The sequence below is a fragment of the Camelus bactrianus genome, chromosome 8 (genome assembly GCF_048773025.1).
Source record: "Camelus bactrianus isolate YW-2024 breed Bactrian camel chromosome 8, ASM4877302v1, whole genome shotgun sequence".
Taxonomy (NCBI): domain Eukaryota; kingdom Metazoa; phylum Chordata; class Mammalia; order Artiodactyla; family Camelidae; genus Camelus; species Camelus bactrianus.
Genome location: NC_133546.1, coordinates 17,492,788 through 17,513,957, shown reverse-complemented (window position 1 = coordinate 17,513,957; position 21,170 = coordinate 17,492,788). Strand labels below are relative to the sequence as shown.

The following is a 21,170-nucleotide window of genomic DNA, read 5'->3' as shown; positions in this document are numbered from 1 at the left end:
AAAAGCACAGAAAGGTTAACTGACTTACCAAAAGTCCCATAGCTAATAAGTGAAGGAGTCAGAATTTGAGCCCATGGCTTTCCAGAGTACCTGCTTTTTACCATTCTGCAGTGCTACGTCTCCTATAAACAAGTGATATCACCTAAGAGCATTGGCAAAGTCATCAGAAAACTCTTCTGTATAACCCCAATCCAGGTGAAACGCAGGTCAAACGAAAGCTCTGTAATGCAAAGTGATGTGGAATGAATGAGTCATTCCCACCATAATGCAGAAAACCGGGGTAGCCTTACAGCCTCATAATAAGAGACCTAAGATATTATCCAGTGCAACTGTTTCACTTTATAGATAAGGAAACTGGATCCCAGGCAGTCCAGGTACTTGCACATGGTGATAGTTAGACCGACGCAGAACCAAGTCCCCATTAGGTTTCATAGGCTCAAATCCAAGGGCACTTTTATTCACTACATTTTCTGTATGAGACTCTCATGTCCTCTGAATTAAAGACAATTTTTCTTTCATAGGCTAATTTCCTTTGACCCAAGGTAAAAATCTATTTTGACTTGTTTCAATGGAAATTTTTAGTGGTGATGTAAGATACAAAAAGTGGGGTTAAATAGGAGGAGACCAAGAGCTCAGTAATGGGGTTGGGTTAATTCCACTGAGCAAAAGGTGGCTAAAAGTAGCTGTGTGGCGGGGTTAGGGAACAGCTGGCTCCTGCTGAATGTCAGTCCAAAGATGCTGGACAGTATGTCTCTCTATTACTTCGGGTTCACCGAATGAGCTTGTTCTGTAAGCTGCCTTGTTTTCTAATACAATGGCTGTTTCTACAGGGCAGTGTCTTGCTCCCTGCTTTTCAGTGACTGCATACCTAAAAGTGAGTATTGGCAAAAATAAACCTGCAGGCAAGATACATTTTAAATGGTTACACAACAAATGCTTTCTCCTCCCCTACAGTAATGTACTTGTAAAAGAGTCAGATTGGGGAAGGAAAAAGCTGTTGAAGAAAACTTTGCTAAGCGGATGCTTACTCTGAGCGCTGAGAATATGAAATATGTTTTGCCACGAAGCTCTGGATTATGAAAGAGTGCTGATTCATATTGTTCTGGAATCACCAAATGCTCGAGCTGTAAGGAGCCTTAAAGGCCTCCTAGTGTGAACTCCATGTTTTGAACAGGAGCAAAAGGAGACAATGATAAATAGCTCAAGGTCACAGCTAGTTTGAGAGTCAAGATTTTTGTCCTGGAATTTTTATAGTGAAATGTCATTTACAGGGTCAAGAAGGTGTTCATCTGCAAATAACAGGAACCCATCCTAATGGTGGCCTTGCAGATTGGGATTCACCTGTGTCATGCAAGAAGACATCCAGGGGCAGCCAGCGTAATGTAATGATGCTGCCAGGTGTCTATTAAGCTTTCTGCTCCTCCCGCCTTTGTGTGAAGGCTTCATTCTCATATTTTCCCCCTCCCTGTGACAAATACTGCTGCATCTCCAGGCCCAGGTCCATGTACTTATGTAAAGAAAGAAGGGACAGAAGGCCTAAGAAGATGCCTGACATTGGACCTTTTCAAAATTTTCCCAGAAGCCTCACCTGGCAACTTCTGTTCAACTCTCATTGTCTGGAAGTGGGTCACTTCTGCATCTCTAGCTGCAGGGGAATCTGGGAAGGCAGGTACTTTTGGTTATGCACAGTCACCCCAAACAAAATAGGGGATTTTTTAGTTAAGGAAGGATGGGGGAATGGATAATGCATAGAAAACTACTTGAGTATGAAACATAAAGGATGCTGAAAGTAAGTCATTAAGGGCATAGTCTTCAGGGTCAGACATATCTGGGTTCAAATTCTGGCTGTGACAATTTTGGTGCAAGTTACTTTACCTTCTCAGGCCTCAGTTTTCTTTACAAATGGAGAAAATTACGGTGAAATGAGGCAACAAGTTTGTAGTGAAGTTAACAAAGATAATTGTGGCATGATAAGATCTCCAGATATTTTCACATTTTATCATTGTTTTAGGATCTGGTAACATTCATGTTGCTTACCCTCCCTGGACCAAGTTATACTTTAATTTCTTTTACCTTCAAAGAGACAGAATATTCAGGACACCAAGATACAGAAGCTGGTTAAACAGGTTTTATTCACCTTTATTCCCTATGACAAATAATGCCCAAATGATAACTTGGACATCATTTACACTGCTTCTGACACTTTGCTCAAAGGAGGGAGACTTCAATGGGCCACCCATCCTGGCCTCAACCTGAAGAGCTTCCTTATTGTGGAGAAGAGATGCCCAGGCCTGCAGCCCAGACCTCATAGGAATTCACAGCCAACAGAGAGGGAGTGTTCGGAGCCTTTTATATATTTTCCTAGGGCAGAAACTCAGTAGATGATGAAATTTACATCTCCCAGACTAAATCTCACTGAGTTTTAAAGAAAAAAAAAAAAAAAGGAGACTGACTGCTTCTTTAATAAATTAGAGGAACTCATATTTCCACATTTCAAACAGGAAATGTGTGTGTTTTACACCTTCTCTCTCAATCCAGGTAGTTAGATATCACAGGAAGTGGCACAGGGCTTTGGTCAACTTTATTTAAGAACAGTGATGATAACATTAGTATTTCTTAGTTCCTTTAGAAAGAAAAAAAATCATTACATTGTTTCTATGAGAGGTTAATTTCCCTTCTGGAAATATTTCCTGAATACCCTATAATAGTTATGCTTGGCATGATATTCAGGTGAAAACTGTACACTATATCCTTTTATTTCAAACATTTTTATTAATAAAATAATACATGAGTGTTGTAGATAAATGAGAAAACAAAAAGATAAAAACATGGTCATGTATAATTCTACCATCTAAAAACACTTAATATTTTCTTGCATATTCTTCAAACTTTCTATATATTTACACATATATATTAAAATTGGCTTTATGTTTTGCATACTATTTTTTAATTTTTGTACTTAGCAATGTGACATTCCTTTTACATTGAACACACAACTTTACATCATCCTAGAAAATGGTTGCATAAGTATTCTTTATATAAATGCATAATAATTGTTTAACTACCTCCTATTGTAAAAAATTTCTTTTGTTATTGTTTGTTTTGTTTTGCTTTTTGCTTCTGTTATATTTTCCAGTCATGTGTTGTGATGGAGCACATAACTGTATTTGGACCTTGGTGGGCAATGAATTATTTTCTGAAAACTAAATTTCTGAGATAAATGATATGAATGTAATTTAAAGCATTACTACTACAAATTTTCCACCAAACAGATGAGGACGGTTTGTACTACCATTAGAAGTATATAAGAGTGCTTATTTCCATGAACTCTTGCCAACACCAGGTATTATCATTAAAAAGTATACTATAGTGTGTGTATGTTTGTGTTGGGGGTACTTTTTCTGAACTTGTAACTAGATAGAATTTTCCCAGCTGTGATTGTATATTCAGTATCACATAGACAGGGATAGTGAATAAGTGTGAAGGGCTGCTTCTGTGAACCTGTTTCCTCCATGTGAAAACTGAAATGGAAAAATGCTGCTTTTCTGCAAGAATGATGATGTCCCTTTGTATTTCTAATACCAGTTAAATTTTGCTTTCTCTGAACTTCTTTCTCCATATTGTAAAGAAGTTGAGTTGAAGAAACAGCAAACTGGGTTATTACATAAAACTCTAAAATAGATACAATGTCTGATACTTAAAGAAGATCAGTGACAGAGACTCAATATAGACAAATACAGCTTTTGAATGCATCATGTAAACACCAAGAGTCCAAAACAAAAAGGGAAAGGAATTGCTTTGTGCAAGCATGGCAGAAAAAGTAATCTAGGGGCAACTTGGGAACAAGGTGACCATGAGTGAAGAATGAAGCATTTCAGTTATAGAAACAGTCTCAAGCTTGCGTTTTATAAACAGGAACACAGAAATAAAGGAATCTAAAGCTCCTGAGTCAATGATAAAGCCTTATGTCCAGTTTTAGATTCCACAACTTTAGAGAAACATGGAGAGTAAAAGTAGGCACCATTCCTTGAGTTTCTTTCTGTATTCCAGCAACATTGCATTCATTAACAAATATGATGTAATAATTACAAGTCTTTGAGATGCATATTATGACCCCCATTTTACATAAGAGGAAACCTAAGCTTAAAGAAAATACTTTAAGGCTGCCTATCCCCTCATCTAGGGTCCAGGATTGAAACCAGGTTGGTCTGCCTCCAAGGCTCATCCTCTTATTCACTTAGCTATAAGGCATGCTTGAAAACATGATGCGGCAAAAGGGCAAAGATTAATCAATCCTATTGCTTAGAGATGACAGCAAATTTCTATTGAATCTCCTTCTTCCACCTGGATACTGTAACTATACCTACCAAACTGAGGTAATTAGAGGCAGGGTTGGAAAATTGCTGATAAAAAGAATTTTGTTTTCTTGACTGCATTCTGTGAGACAGTTCCTTCATTGACCTTGCATATAAATTCCCTTATGTGCCCTAAGGCAGGTGATGACTCACTCACCTCTGACTGACCAGACCTATAAAGCTGACTGCAGGTGTGAAGATGAAAGCAGGGGAACCATATTTTTCTACACGTTAAATGGGAGAACCAAACAAATTAAAAAGTTGCCAGGAAAGGTTAAAATATTAGGAATTTTTTTCCCTAGGAGAAGAAAAAGCTGAATTGTGGCTTTCAGAAAGACTTAAAAACAAAAAGGAAATAAAGAATTCAAACCAGCTGATATCTGTCTCCACTGAGAATGAAGAGGAAATGAATTTAGATTTTGTTGTATAAGATTTAAGTCAGAAAGAACTTTCTGATAGTAATGGTTGTTGAATATTGCAGTAGGTTTCCAGAAGGTGCTGTGAAATCAATTTCCTTCATCATAATTCTTTTAAAACTGGGGTATTATCTTATTTGTCCAAAGTGTCCAAAGAGGCAGAATAGTCCATTTTCAGAACCTCGGATAGGGACTAGCCCATGACCCAAGGGACATCATTACCAGGGGAGCCTAAGACTACTATAGAATACAGAAGAAGGAATGTAAACATAAAATAAGGCAGCGATTAAGGGATTAAGCATAAAACAAGAGAATCTTTCAAAGAGATAGCATTCCTTTTTCAAGGAAACCGAAGAAATATTTACGTATTTTCCCTGTATCAGTGTTTCCCATCATATCACTGATGTGTGTCTATGTGGGGATGAGGCACTGAATGCTGCTGTTTTGACCAAGGTAATTTATAAAGATGTAATAACAGAATTTGAACTTCATTCAGTTTAATGGCTGAAATGTTATTTTAGCCACCAAATGGAGTTCAGTTTGTTTCTTAAATTCCGCAATATTTTAAGAGTAGAAGAAAAACAATCAATATAAGAACTAGTGTTCAGTGCCTACTTTTCACCATGACAGTTCATACAGGATTATGAAATCCAAGACAGTTTTATTTCATAGCTTGTTTGCTCAGTGAATCTTACATACCAAAGCACTACAAAATCAATCTTTTACCAATGAATGCCTGTTAATCTGGTCTGATAATAATTATATCTAACCTCTTCAAAAAATTATGTGTAGCTTAGAAAATTCCAAGTTTTAGCCTTTTTTTCTCTTGAGATAGTTCTATTTTCAGTGCCTTTCTAAACTTTGCCCTTCTATAGACAATAATGTCCATTTCTATTATGTTTAAATACTTTTATTATTCAAACTATAGGGATTTCTACATAAGTCCCATATTCTCTCTCATTAATCTCATATACATTCTGTTTAAAAGCATGTTTTATAGAATATCTTGATTTATTTCTGTAAATCTTTTCATCATATAATTTAGAAATTGAGATTTTTCAACATGTTTCAATTTTATATTTTATAGGTTTTGTCAGATGTCACTCTTCCCTCTCTCACTCTCTAGGTTTTAGGCAACATCATAACAGTGATAAAGTCTGTAATAAAATCTGCTATGACACAGCAGCATATAGCACATTTCCATGTTGCAATCTTGTAGTGGTATGCCAGATGCTTCACTAGAGATCTGCTATATAGAGTGTCATTCTATAAACCATGAACATTCTGCTCCAATAGAACTTCTGTACTTATCGCCTCTAAAAATACCTTTTGTGGATTCTCATTCACTTCCATTCACCCTGAAAGCCAATCCATTGCTTACATTATTGAAGAACTCAGTTTCATTCCTACTTTTCCCAAAAGGTATTCTCTGATCATCTCTGATCTCTCATTCTGAAATTTAGTATTGTGGTATTTTTTCATCTCCCGCATAGCATATACAGCTTGGTATTGTTGCTGTATTTTGTGTGCTTGTGTCATGCCTTCATAGCTGTATTATAAGTCCATATAGGAGGCAGTATAAAATAGTGGTTATGAGCAAGAACTTCTGAGTCAGATGTTAAATCCTACACTCATCACTGTTTGTTCTTGGGCAAGTTACATAATCTCTTAAAGCTTCCATGTCCTAATCTGAGCTATAACTTCTATATGGAGTTGTTGTGATGAATAAGTGAAATGCTTAGGTATTTAGCACATTGCCAGACATAAAGTAAGTATTCATCAAATTGAAGGCAAAGCCAATGCCCAATAATTCAAGGCAACTCTTGAAAGTGCAGAACCTAAGGATTTTTTCCAAGTTGAGATCTCAATAAACAATTTGATAATTGAATGAAAATATGGTGCTCCCTACCAGAACTGAGTAATAACAATTATATAGTTCTTCTAAGAGTTTTATAATAAGTCAGCTATTTATCCATCCACAACTCCTTCTAGGGCTGCACAGAGAAGTATCTAAATAAGTTCTTCACTACTAGGAAAGTCAAGATGAAGCCTGGGTAGTCAGATGGAAAGGGAAGAAGAGGCAGAGCATGGGTTCTGTGCTGAGTGTTTTATTTTCAGTCTGACATTATTTGCTCATGACCTCATAGACAGGCAAAGGGTACATGTCCCCTAGTTTTCTTTCCATCTATGGAAAATCTGTTTGTATAAGATCCAGAATAAGAGCACTTTATTTTTCCCCAAACTTTTGAGGTATAATTGACAAAAAATAGTATATGTTTAAAGTGTACAATATGGTAATTTGATATACATATACACTGTGAAATGATTACCACAGTCCAGTTAATTCACACATCCATTACCTCATGTAGTTATCTCTTTTGTTATTGTTTTTCTAAGGACATTTAAGATCTACTGTCTTAGCAAATTTCAAGTATACAATATATATTATTAGCTATAGGCTGTTATTTGTAATATATATCATCAACTGTCTAGTCACTGTGCTGTACATTCGATCCCCAGAACTTAACCATCTTATAACTGAAACTTTGCAGTCTTTGACTGACATCTTTCCAGTTTATCCATTCCACAACTTCTGGTAACTACTGTTCAACTCTCTGGATCTATGAGCTTGACTTTTTCAGATTTCACATATAAGAGAGATCACATAGTATTTGTCTTTCTATGTCTGGCTTATTTCACTCAGCATAATGTCTTCTGGGTTCATCCATGTTATTGCAAATGGTGTCATTACCTTCATTTTTATACAAATATTCCATTTTTATGGCTAACATTTCATTGATAATATTTCACTCAATTATATGTAATATAACATTTATTATATTTGCTTTCTCCATTCACCCATCAATAGACATTTAGATTATTTCTGTATCTTGGCTATTGTGAATAAGGCTGCAATAAACATGGTAGTGCAGATATTTCTTTGAGATACTGATTTCATTTCCTTTGGATACACACCTAGTAGTGGGATTACTGGATCATATAATTGTTCTTTTTTTAGATTTTTGAAGAACTTCATATTGTTTTCTATAATGGCTATACCAATTTACATTCCCACCAACAGTGTACAAGGGTTCCTTTTTCTCCATAGTCTTGTCAACAAGAGGCACTTTCTTTAGGCAGCTCTTCCTGATTCTTAACCCAAGGCATCTTTATTAGATATTTACATTCAACTTTGTCGTGTCATTAGTTCGGTTGCTACTAAATGAAAATTACATGATTTTAAACTTCTTGGAGGTGATTTTCTTCCTCTTTTGTATCTAGTACTATCATCAATATGAGTACAAATAAGATAATATTTATGAACACAATGTTTAAAGTACAAAGATTTATAAGAGTGCACGTTATTTTTCTTGTTCTTATATTAGAGCTTCTCTTATAGAAATGTACATGCTAGTTTGGAATCTCTTAGACTTCATAAGAGAAATGAGCAATTTAAGCATGGTTCAACACTTGATACTCAAATCTCAATCAATTTGTAAAGAATTGCTATCCATATAAGAAATATGAATAAAGAAATTGAAATAAGTATTTCATAGAACTAATTGACCCTTGACCCATGCTGACATCTTTTTATTTTTTTTTTTGGTTACGAAAACATACACATTTAATTCCTTCTTGCTATTAAGAGAAACAAGCAGTAACTTAGGAGTCAAGTAGACTGTTCCAGTTCTAACATAAATAAACTTCCTGCCTATTGGTGAGCTTTACATCTCTATGGCTCAGTGCTCTTGTCTGTAACCTGAAGGGCTTGAACAGAGTATGTCTAAGGCACTTAATAAATTTAAAACACAGGATTTTCTTATTCAAATGCATGGAACATTCTTGCTTATTTATTATGCACGTATTTTGGTTAAAAAAGTAAAATCATTTTTGTGATTGTAGTCCAAAGGTGGGCACCTTAGCTGTAGAGTTGCTTCCCTTGTAACACCAGCTTCTGATGCATTTTCAGTGCCTTTTGCTGAAAGAGTTGGCTGGTGATGTCTAGGTACCTTGTAACTTCCTGAACCTGCATTTATTTTGAGTAAGCGGCATCTGACGTCCTTCCTCGTGCCCTCTTCTGCAGACAGATGAGGCATTCATTTGCCAGCTGCAGTTTCCCCCTTATAATCAGTCAATGCCTCTTGTCTGAGCTGTGATGTCCATGGAGCCGAGGATTTTGCCACGTGTTAAATCTTCCATTTGGTCTTCACTGGCCTGCATTAGGCCACTGAAGGTGGTTAAATGAAGAGGAAAATACATTAATTTGGTAATTTAATCTTATGAAACAGGAAACAAAAATTTTTCTGTTCAAAAATACAAAAAAATATTATTAGGTTTAATTACAATATCTATGAAACTTTTATAGATGTTGAGATTTAAGTCCTAAGTTGTTTTTGGATATCATTGTTTTAAAATAATTTTTACATAACTATTGCTGTATTTATATGATATTTATCTTGAAAAATTTTGAAAGCTACTGCCAAATTGTCCACCAAAATTTGAACTACTTTCGCCAACAGTGAATATATTGGTGCCTTGCCAACACTGAATATTATTAATCTTTGAAATTCTGGCAATCTGATAGGTAAAAAAATAGCATTTTGATAAATGACACTCTCTTCATATTTAATGAGATTAGTGATTTTTAAAACATGCTTATTACCCACTTTTACTTACTTTGTTTCAATTGCTTGTTTATAACTTTTTGCCATTTTCTATTGGGCTGTTGTAACAAATGTACTTTTACCATGCATTTAATGTCTAGAACTACTCTAAATACTAAGACTGTATCATTGAACAAGTCACAAAAGGGTGTACTTATATTTCTAGGAGGAAAATAAAAAATAAATAAGAAAAAAATTCAGGTAAATTTACTAAGGTAAAATCAAGGGACATGCTCAGTATTTACTGGGAGGTGACTTTAAGATAACTGATCACAAATGGCTTTTCAGAGGATGTATTTGTGTTGAGACATGATTGACAATAAACATCCGTACAAGTACCTCTTTTTAGGTGATAGAAACAGCTAACATAGAGGCATGAGTGAGTTTAGGGTATACTAGGAAGAGAAAAAGACCACAGAACTGGCTCAGCCCATGTACAGCCTGATAATCCAGGGTAAGGAGATTTGGCATCATTCCAAATATACTGGGAAATGATTGGAGCTTTCTGCAGGGGAGTGATATAATCTGATTTATACCTTAACAGATCTGTTTTCTAAGTGTGGAATGAATCATTGAGGACAAGATTGAAAGCAAGAAGACCAATCAGGAGACTAGGATAGTTGGCTAGGCAAGAACTGATAAGTTACTTAGGGTAGAGGATGCTGTCAGTGGCCTGCCCAGGTTGCCTCTACCTGTCAGGTGCACCAATCTCCCAGCTACTGGAGAGTAGGCTTCTACAAATCCCAGCTGTCTCCTTCCTGGGAGGCTATACCTCCCTTCCCCTCTCATGGACCTTATACAGTAATGGATGGACAAAGGGGTCTGCTTGCTTAAAGAGGAGGTTAAATGTGTAGTACAATTTGTCCCTTTCCTTGTGAAATCAGATGAAGCTAACTTTTAGCTGAGATGACATTCCTACTTAGTATTCCCCTCTTGTTCTTCCCTGAATCTCTCTCTCCTCTTCTCAAAAATTACTTGAACAAGAAACTTCATCTCAATTCTGTTTTTAGGGAACCTAACCTAAGACACTTGGTTTAGGGTGTCATAGGTTGAAATGAAAGAGAGAGACTGAATTAGGAATGTTTTAGAGATAAAGTCTGCAAGAATGTATCAGAAATATGAGAGAAAGACAGCAATTAAAACAGCTCCTAAATTTTGTTATTGAGCAGCTTGATGGATAATGGCACTATTTACTAATAGGAGATGTCTGAGAGAAGCAGTTTTGCAAGTTGGAGAAAGAAAAATTATTTTTCAGATATGTTAAGGTTGAAATGTCTATACATGGATATGTCAAGTAGGCAATTGAATACACTAATCTTTTGCTCCAAAGGACAGTCCAGTCTGAAGATTTATATTTGGGATTCAACTATTGTATTCAAATGGTGTTTGAAGGGATTTGACTCAATGAGGGTACTTAGAGTGAGTGTACAGGTGAAGAAGAGAAAGTTTCCCAGGACTGAGTCCTGGCATGATGATATTTAGAAGTTGAGCAGAAAAGAGAAATCTAGCAAATACACTGAGGAGTGGTCAACGAATGAAGAGGGAACCGTGAGGGGGTTGTGTCACAGAAACTGAGAGGATACAGTATTTCAAGGAGGTTGTGGCCAACTGTTGAATGCAGCTGAGTGGTTGATGAAGACGAAGACAGAGAACAGATTATGGGATATAGCAACAGAGAACCTATTGATGACCTTGACAAGAAAAGAGTTTAACAAGAAGAAGGTACTGAGGTGATGGGAGTGAATGGTAATGGGGAGAATGGGATCTGATGAAGCAAACACAGTGAGCCAGAAAACTATCATTGCTGTGAACAGGAATAGTGGATGAGGTAGTAACTCAAGTAGGACAAAGAATCCAAGTTTTTTTTTTTTTGATTGACACTATTAGAAGGGATAAATTGATTTTACAGAAGAGAGGGAACAATTGCAGAAGGAAGTCCTCGAATAGACAAAAAGTGATTGGAATTAGTGTTCGTGAGCAGGAGTTGGCTTTATCCTGCAGCAGAAACACTTCAAATTTGCAATAGGAGGGATGCCAGAGAATGAGTGCCAATAAAGAACATTTCATAGATGTTGTGGTATGTGGCTGAATTAGTTCTTGTCTGATTGTTTTTGTGTTTTTACTGAAAAGTGAAATGAAGATCTCAGCTGAGATGGGGGTCAGAGGAGGGATCAGTAATTTAAAGACTTGAGGATAGAAGAATAAAGATGAAATAATCATGTTAGGGACTAGGAATGTTTATTTATGGGAAGATGTAGTATAATTTCCTTGCACTATTGAGTACCCCTTTTGGTATGTATGCTTATGAACTTTAATTAAAACCAGTCATCAAGGTTGTGAGTTTTACACCAGCCATGTTCAGGTGCTCAGGTGTAGACATGGACTGGGTGAATAGTTCGGTTTAACTAGCATTAGGGGTTTTTCAGAAAAACACAAGGGAGTTAAAGAATTTGCAAGAGAGTAATTATGAGAATAGACTATGTGATCTAAGCTGGGCTAAGAAGCAAACCAGAGGGAGGATGGAAAAAAAGGGAGGTGAACAGTTTGAGATTTTTATGAGGTTGAAGAAATGGTGGAGTAGTGGTAGTAAAATATATAAGCTTGAAAGGTAAGAGGACATAGAGACTGGGATGTTTTATATCCACATTTAGAGTTATTAGAAACATTTGTGATAGTGAGGTAAAAAGTGTGAACATGAAAGTAGGTGGATTCCAGGAAGTATAATTGGATGGAGGAGGCTGAGAAACTGAGAATATGATATTGGATCATCTACATTGGTATCAAAATCCCCAAGTTGGGGAGGGGAGTAGAGGTGTAGAGGACACTAAGGGGGGTCATCAGTGAAATACAAAGATGGGGGTTGACATAATGTGGTATTTCTTTTATTTCATTGATTTCTATGAGTTCTTAGCTTTTTAAACTATATTTTATTATGAGAATAATATTAAGATAAAAATCAAAACATAAGACCAAACCTCTCATAATCCCATCACTTCATTAGAGGGTGGTGGGTTTTGACTAAGCCCTGTAACTGTTTTTTGTCTGCTTATTTTGGCCTAGCCAGGTGTTCTATTTGCTTTGCTTACTTACTCTTTGTGAAAATATTGTAGGACTTGCTATCACCATGACTATCTGCCTGGCAGCCAGCAGAGGCAAGCCCTCAAATGAACAAGTCTCATCATGTTGGTTGACCTCCTACCCCAATGTGCTGATCTCTCCCACATTGCTAAAATCTGGGACAACTATTAATCATGGTTGTAAAATAGGGCAGCTGTCCTTCATTTCTCAAAACCTGTTTCACCGTGGACATCCCAGTTATATAGTTTCCCTTTATTTTCTTAGAGCTGATAATTTGATTACATTTGATTATTCTCTTTAATCCATCCAGATCTTCCTTCAGTCCCAGTTATATTCACAAATTATTTGGCAGATCTGTCTTCTCCATTCTCTGTGACTAATGAGCCCTTATTCTAGCTTGTAAGTGCTGCTGCTGCCAGGTTGGGTTGAACATCTGCTGATTGTTTCTGGACAGGGAATTACGGGGAGAGCGGAATGGATGCTTTCAAAGAGCTGGCTGCCCAGGAAGGCCTCTGCATCGCTCATTCAGACAAAATCTACAGCAATGCAGGGGAGAAGAGCTTTGACCGACTCCTGCGCAAGCTCAGAGAGCGGCTTCCCAAGGCCAGAGTGGTGGTCTGCTTTTGTGAAGGCATGACTGTCCGAGGCCTCCTGAGCGCCATGCGGCGCCTTGGCGTCGTAGGCGAGTTTTCACTCGTTGGAAGGTAAGTCTTAATCTCTTTGTCTCTCTCCCTCTCTTTCACACACACATCACACGCGCGCCCACACACACACACACACACTTTGGCCCACATACACTTGCTCTCACAAAACTGGACTTCTTGACTCCAAAGCGGGTGAGAGATGCTCTGGGCTGAATGTTGGTTCTGTCTCTCATTGAGAGTGGGGCTATTGCCATGTTGATGACCGACAAGAGCAGAGCAGTCAATGACAAGATGATGAGACTCTTTCAGAAAAAGGTGCCGAGTTGTTGCTAGAATATGTCATCCTGGTGAATTATTCTTTTCATTTGCTTCTCCTCTCCCACCCCTCCTCCTCCCCAAGCCATGCAAATGCTTATTTCTTCATGTTCCTAAACGTAGATTTCTCAGTGGGCTTAGTTAAAGGATGGACGGTAGCAGTGAAGGTGGAAATATATATTAAGATTTGAAATTTAAAGGGCTAGCTGAATGCAAGTGAGGACATGTGGCTGAAATCTGGTACTTGATAATATAATCTCTTACACCATGGGATGGCTGATAGTGATGCTTTCAACATGTGATTTCTGGAATTGCAGATGGTGGGTTCCAAAATCTGTGTTCTTTCTAGATAATAGGTACTTGTGTGGGAATAGAATTTAGTATCATATTTTTCATAAGGTTTTTTTTTGACATAAGAGGTATCTTCTTTAATTTGCCATCTTCTAATGCTGCATAAAGGAACCAATAAATTTTTCCAAGAAACCTACTGAGTTCACTTAAATGAAAGCTTTCGTTGATCTCTGACTCTATTACTCTCATCCTTCAGATCTCTTTTTCTCCTCCATCTTCTCTACTAGCTAGAGCACAGTCCTTTCTCAGCTGCTAACGTACCTCAACCACCAACACTTTTCTCTAGGAAACCGGGTAGTAGTGGTATGGACATCCCCCCTGGACCTTTCCCTTCTGTCCTTGCACTTGTGGTAATGACTGCAATGGTGAGAAGACTAATGTCACCATCGTCTGGAACTAGAGGCACAAGGCACTTCAAAGACTTTTGAGTAAAAGATAGAATAGGAATACAACTAAATGAATAAAGAAACAAAGAAATAATCTCTAGGCGAGAGGACATATGAAGTCAAGTTAGGGTATACTTCAAAATTAAGACAACTATTGGATTTGTGTAGTATTGGCACACTGCCACAGTGTCTTTTTGGTTTCTTCAACGTGATGCAGTTGTATGAAGCCATTTGAGAAACGACATTTAAAGAAGGAGTAGTTAAAGATGGTATGCTGTTTCCTTTATGAGTAGAAAAGAATATAAGTAGCATTGTTGAAGTGTTACATGGAATAAATTTCTTAATATATGCACCAGGACAGATGGCATATAGATATTCAATCTTTTAACTGATTTTATAAAATGACTCTTTTATGAAGGATGCTTTTTTTTTTAATTCTCCTGTTTACCATTTTCAAAAGAAAAATAGTCTGTTTTGAAGGATTCATTCTGTTTAATACCCCTAAAGAGAGGCTAGCTACCTGGATTCTGGCAATCTTGAACAGATATAGCAAATATGTGAGCTTTGGGGTATACAGATTGCCTAATTATGAAATATATTTATACAAAATGCTGCAGTGAGTAACTGGAGTGTGAAAAACTCATTCTATTATCATTATTTAAAAGCTTCACAAGAATGGTGGTGTAAACTTACCTCTCTGGCTCTTGCTTACCTGCTAATAACACAACTGGGTCTGTCCAAGAACTTCTGAGAGTTTCACATGTGCTTGCTTGTCAAGGGCTCGGCCACATGTGATATCTACTTTTTTTACTCCTCTCTTTCTCTGCCTCACCTCTTCCGGGTTCTACTGACATGTCCTAGGGAACTATTATCACAGTGAACACCTCTGCTTCTGAGGACACTGCTCCCTATACTAATGGTCACTGCCAATAAAGCATGGAGCCCTGGAGATGTCAAAGCTATGCCACACTCAGTGCTTCTCTGTCTTCCTGGGCTGTATTCCATGAAGGTCTATCAAAGTGGTTTTTTGCTTTTACTCTCCTATCTCAGAGGATTTGAGGGAAAACAGCACTTTTTTCATTCTTTTTTCAAACTCTCTCCCTTTTCTGGGAGAGATATGAGTCCAGGGGGAGCTGAGCTGACAATAAAGACAAGTAGTAACACTATGTCATACCTAGAATCAGCCTTTCCTTCAGACGCTTGATTCTCCCACTTTCTGTGGGGTGAATTCTATCCCAAATGTTCCCCTGTGCCTCATGCCAATGGATATTTGGTGAGCTTGGGTCCCTAATTTCAGCAGACATGTCCAGAAGGGTTCTAGTTTAACTTCAAGTTAAACCTTTGTGATGCTGTCAAACATATCTCCTTCCTATTTAAAGGGAGTTTCATTTACCAAAAGATAAACTCCTCTAGGGTTAGGAGCCATTCTTTAGTTTCTTTCACAGTACACAGTAAGATTCTGCATGCTGTGTGATTCACAGAGGGGGAATTGCATAGATGGTGATGGACCTCTATTCATAGAGGTGAAGATAAGTAAATCATGGTGTAGATTGCAGCAAGAGACATGTAGTTCAGAAAAAAATGAAAACTTCCTGAATGGAGATTTGTACTCCCTTGCCTCCCTCAACTCTTTTCTCTTATGCTTCATATCCAACGGAGAATGAAATGTTGTTGGTGCTACCACCAAAACATACCCAAATTTTGACAATTTAATACCATTCTTGCTGATACCATCCTGGTCCAAGCCACCATCATCTCTCACCTGGGTTATTGAAATAATCTCCTAATTGACCCTTTTTCCTCCCCACCATCTATTCTTAAGGCAAAGGAATCTTTTAAAAATTTAACTCAGGTAATGTCATTTTTTTACCCTACATACTCGATACCGTAAAATGGCTTTCCATTTGTCTCATAACAAAGTCCTTACAATGGCCTTCAAAGTCCCACATTCTGTCATTAGGACTGAGTTCCTTATAATGGAATAATAAACTATAGTGACAGAAATAGAAAATTCTCAGAGATATTAAACACATTCTATATTTAATTAATGTATGGCAATGGAAAAACCAAACAAAACAAAACATGAGCTCAGAGTTCCAGCTCTGCCATGGTCGTGTGATCATGTGATCTTATTAAGACTCGTTTTGTCTCTGAGTCTATTTTTTTCCTGTAAAAATTAATGAACTGGCTCCAGATCATCTTCAAATATTTCCAGTCCTAGAATTTATAATATATTAAGGCCATATGACTAATCTATGATTAAAAGAAATGTACCTATAGATTTATTTGTTTCTAAAGTTATTCATGAATTTGGATTAATCAATTTACGTTTCTCACCAGCCACCTTTTTAAAACCAGGAGAATACATTAAATAGAAGTGCTCAGAATTAGTGTCTTAATCTGTGGTCATGGAATGTAGCCAGCAGATCCACACGAAAATCAAACCTTTTGACTTTGGACAAATTAGAATAGTATTCTCACCAAGTTAAGTTAACGAACCGCACTCAAGTTAGTTATCATGCAAAATAACCATTTTATTTTCTTGGCTTTATGGAACTCCCTCTTTTGAGATGCTCCTCAGACTTGTGCTCACCGTTATCTATAATTATGTTTTAATTATGATGGTGATGACAGTGATATTGTTGATGATGATGATAATACTTGTTTAGTACTTACTGTATGCCAGGCACTGTTCTAAGCACTTTGTATATATAAATTCATTTAATTGTCATAACAATATAAGATAGATACTAATATTTCCATTTCAATGTATAGAAATGTAAAGAATGTGTCAAAAAGTGTTGCAGTGCCAGAGCTGGGATTTTAACTGAGGCAAAGTGACTTCAGAACTGATGCTCTTAATCACTAAGTTATACTGTGTGTTAAGGCATGACTGTTTTGTTTAAGAGATACTAGCTTTACCCTTAGTTTTCTTTTAGTTTGCTCTGTCTTCTAGAGATTTATTTCATTGTTTAGATCCACTTTATTTGGGACAATCAACTGAAGTATCTCTATGAGAAAATTATTTTTTTTTTGGCGAAGGGTGGAAGTAATTAGGTTTATTTATTTACTTAGTGCAGGCACTGGGATTGAACCCAGAACTTCATGCATGCTAAGCACGCACTTTACAGCTGAGCTACACCCTCCCATCCGCTCCGTGAGAAAATTATTTTGCATTTCTAATTATTCTCTATTTCTTTCAGTCCTTTTTTGCTTTCTTTTACTATTAAATGTTTTATATGATATTTCAATAAAGGGGCCATTCTTTTCAAGCTCCTTATTTTTTAATCTTAACATGAGACTCTGCAATATCATTCTCATGTGCATACCAGTCTGTATCTATGGAACTACACTTATAGAGAAGCTGATTTGAAATAAGTGTGTGATATTTGTTGGAAATCCTAAGTTATAATTATTAAAATTCTAATAATTAACCGATGGATTTGTTCTAATTCCTGTATTGTTCTTTTATTTGAAGAAAGTGAAAGTAAGCATGGTTTATGTATATAAACACCTTATAATAGCTACCATTTACTGAGGGTTTGATATGTACTAGGCTAATAATATATATCTCCAGTGTTAACAATAATCCTGAAATGGTGATTTGGAAGGTAGAGAAGTTAAACAATTTCCCCAAATTCCTAAATCAGTAAGTGGTGAAGATGAGATTCAAACTTACTACTATACTACAACATCACATAGATATGTAAATATCACAATTGTGACCTCCTCAGTGATAGGAACTAGGAACTTTTATTTTCTTATCATGCCAAGCAGTGTTTTGATGTGTTGGTTATGTAATAGCTATGTCAGGAAGCTCGGAGTGTCATAATGAGAGCAGGTAGCTTCATTATGTGGCCCTGATTTCCCTTTCATGTTCCAGGATCAGTGAGTTTTACCTAGTGTGGTGAGTAGATGTTCTTCAATCAACCTCTATTTCTAGAATTCGTCTGTAAAATTGGAACTCATACTTGCTTACCTCTCAGAATGTTGTATTTGTCTAATCACAAAATGCTTACTTGTCTGTTAAACCAAAGCTGAGTGTTGGTAGCAGGTTCTCTGTGGGGACCTCTTTCCTTAAAGACACTCTTTTCTGACGGTAGGTGAGAGCTTTCTGGCTTTCTTTTCATTCTATGCCTGGTATTGGCATTGTCCTGGCCTTCAGCCTGGCTTCCTGATCTTGGGAAGTTCTTATGGTAAGTTTACATTCTACCTTTCTAGAGTCTCTGATTAGATATTCTTAGGTGTACCATGTTTAATTATGTATTTCCTAGCCCCTTTTATTGGATTAATTTCTAATTAATTTCTACCCTGTAAAAAATGAACATCCAATAAAGATGATTAGGTCAATAACCTTCCATTTTGCCCCCTCTCCCTACTATATTCTGGTCAATCAGTTTGTAAGTGTATGGTCCTTGCATTTCAAATGCCTGTCCCTTTCTTACTGGTGTGTGATGTTTTACCTGTCACCTCTCCCAATTCTGGAACTTCTCACTCACTAGACCCACTTGGCATTATCTGTCACTGCAGAGAAACTCCCCTTCCCCATCTAAAACTGATCCATGAAAATACTAAGCTGAAAGCACAACAGACAGCATTGGGCACATATTTGAAAAAAAAAAAAGATTGAAATGGAATAATTTCTTTATCTGGAAAGTCTAGAGTTTCATTTTCAAACAAAGGAAATACTTGGTTTTTACAATGTAATTTTTAAAATATTTTTCTTCCAGAACCTAAACACATGTTTGGAAAGGTTACTTTTATACCCTTCAAACATAAGATAATATACCATGGTGTTACATTTCACACCCACGCTTTTAATGAAAAATGAGTCATTTTAGATCCCATCTTTCCATTATGGAAAAAAATGGAGAAACTATCTAAGGTTTGCAGACTTCAGGCAGAACTGCAAAGGTTATGTGTTTTAAGTAAATGTGGACTTTTAGTGAAGTATGACCTCCCCCACAATGGATTATAATCAGGAGGCTGCTAAGACCAATGAGCATTTTCTGACATGAAATGGTCACGACTTATAGATTCATAACTTGGCCTTCTTTAGCTTCCCAAGGGTGGAAAGTGATTACTAACCTGCTGACAGGCTGTCCCTTCCTTAAAACATTCCTGCTCCAGAGGCAGATTAATGAGAGCTTTGCAGAAGATAACACTGTTAGAAAAAGACCATGAGAAATGTGTGCTAGGGAAAGAGAAGTGATTTAGTTTAGAGCACTCTGGAGAATGGACATTATTTGTAGGATATTGACAGTTATTTTGAGCATAGAACTCAGCCACAGAAATGCCCAGGATTTCCACAAAATTGGGGGAACGATTTGCATTAAAGTTAGTAATGATTAACTCTTCTTTTATACCAACACCTATTTCTACGTTTCAGACAATGGACATCTGAAAACTGAAAGACTTTATTATCAGAGTCTCTACTTGCCTTTAGGGTATTAGAAAGGATTTAGGGTTTCTTCTGTATCTATAAGGCACTGGCTTAATTTGAATGAATGAAAAAGGCAGTCATTAGGATTTAGCCCGGTTTGTGTTTGAGGCTGATGGAAGATAACAGGGAATTTATCTTAATACATTTTTTTGGTTCCTATGACAGTCTATTTTCAACCTGGCTGCACATCAGACTCAGCAGGGGCACCTAAAAATGCAGATTCCTGGATTTCACCCCAGGCCATCAATAGAATTTCTTGGCAAGAGACTTTGGATCTTTTTCTTTTTTAAATAGGACCAAAGATGAATTAAGTTTCAGAACCAACACTCTGCAATGTCTACATCAGTGTTTTGCACTCAGGTGATGTTCACTATGAATGAATTACTTACAGGATATCTTTGACAGGGAAAACAAAGTGAAAATTTTAGCTCCACTGCCTGTCAATCCACCATTTTAGCTCCACTTTTGGGGGATTGTTTTTTGCTTTATTATTTCTTGAAATTTATTTGCCTTTAAGATTTTCTTTTAAAAATAAAGATATATCTGAAAGTAATAAATCATAGTAGTAGTAGTATTAGTAGTGGTAATAAACACTATTTGCAGCTCTGCTTGTTTGCTTATTTCCTGTGTTTCTGTCTCCTCCTGATGCCCAAACTGGCCTATTGACCTGGCCCCTAAAAATTTAGCCCTGGCTCAGTTTTCAGACTAATTAAGATGCAAAGTGGGATGTGCATAAACATGTAGCAGATTTAGTGTCAGCCATCTCTGAGTCCGGGCTTTCCCAGGGCGGACCAATGAACTACTATTGCTGAGGACAATTGACCTTTGAACAACACAGGTTAGAACTGCACATGGCCACTTTTACGTGGATATTTTTCACTAGTAAATATTACAAGTACTACAATGGTCGGTGGTCACTAGTAAATATTACAAATACTACATGGTCGAATCCACAGATATGGAGGAACTGTGAATACGGAGTATTCACTATAAGTTATATATGGATTAACCTCTACATTGTTCAAGGGTCAACTGTAGTATTCCGTGGCATGGATATGCTTCAATATGCATATCCTTTCTCCTGCTGATGAACATTTGTATTGTTTCCAGTTTTGACTATGATGAATAATACAGCTCTGAACATTAATGTATAAGTGTTTGTTTGGACACATATATTTCATTCTCTTTAGGAAATATTATAGAGTGAGATTATGGGTCACATGGTAAGTGTATATTTAACTTTATAAGTTACTTTATAAAAAACTGCAGGACTACTTTCCAAAGTGGCTGTAAAATTTTGCAGTTCCAACAGCAGTTTATGAGAGTTCTAATTCCTCCACATCTTCACCAAAATAGTATTACCTGTCTTTTTAGCTTTAGCTGTTCTAGTGGGTATGTAATGGCATATTGTTTTTGGTTTTAATTTGCATTTCCTAATGACTAATAATGTGTAATATCTTATGTACTTATTTGCCATTTTAATATCTTTTTTGGTGAAATCTCTTTTACAGTCTATGT

The 21,170-nt window shown here is 36.7% G+C and overlaps 1 protein-coding gene across 3 annotated transcripts in view; it reads left to right on the top strand.

The window, feature by feature from the left end:
- The window catches only part of GRM1 (glutamate metabotropic receptor 1), a 348,044-nt gene that overhangs the window by 102,238 nt on the left and 224,636 nt on the right, over positions 1 to 21,170 (top strand). For all 3 annotated transcript variants that reach the window (XM_045524657.2, XM_074368924.1, XM_074368925.1), the window contains exon 2: positions 12,968 to 13,217. In XM_045524657.2, the coding sequence (XP_045380613.2) occupies positions 12,968 to 13,217 (250 nt within the window). The remainder of the gene's footprint in view (positions 1 to 12,967; positions 13,218 to 21,170) is intronic.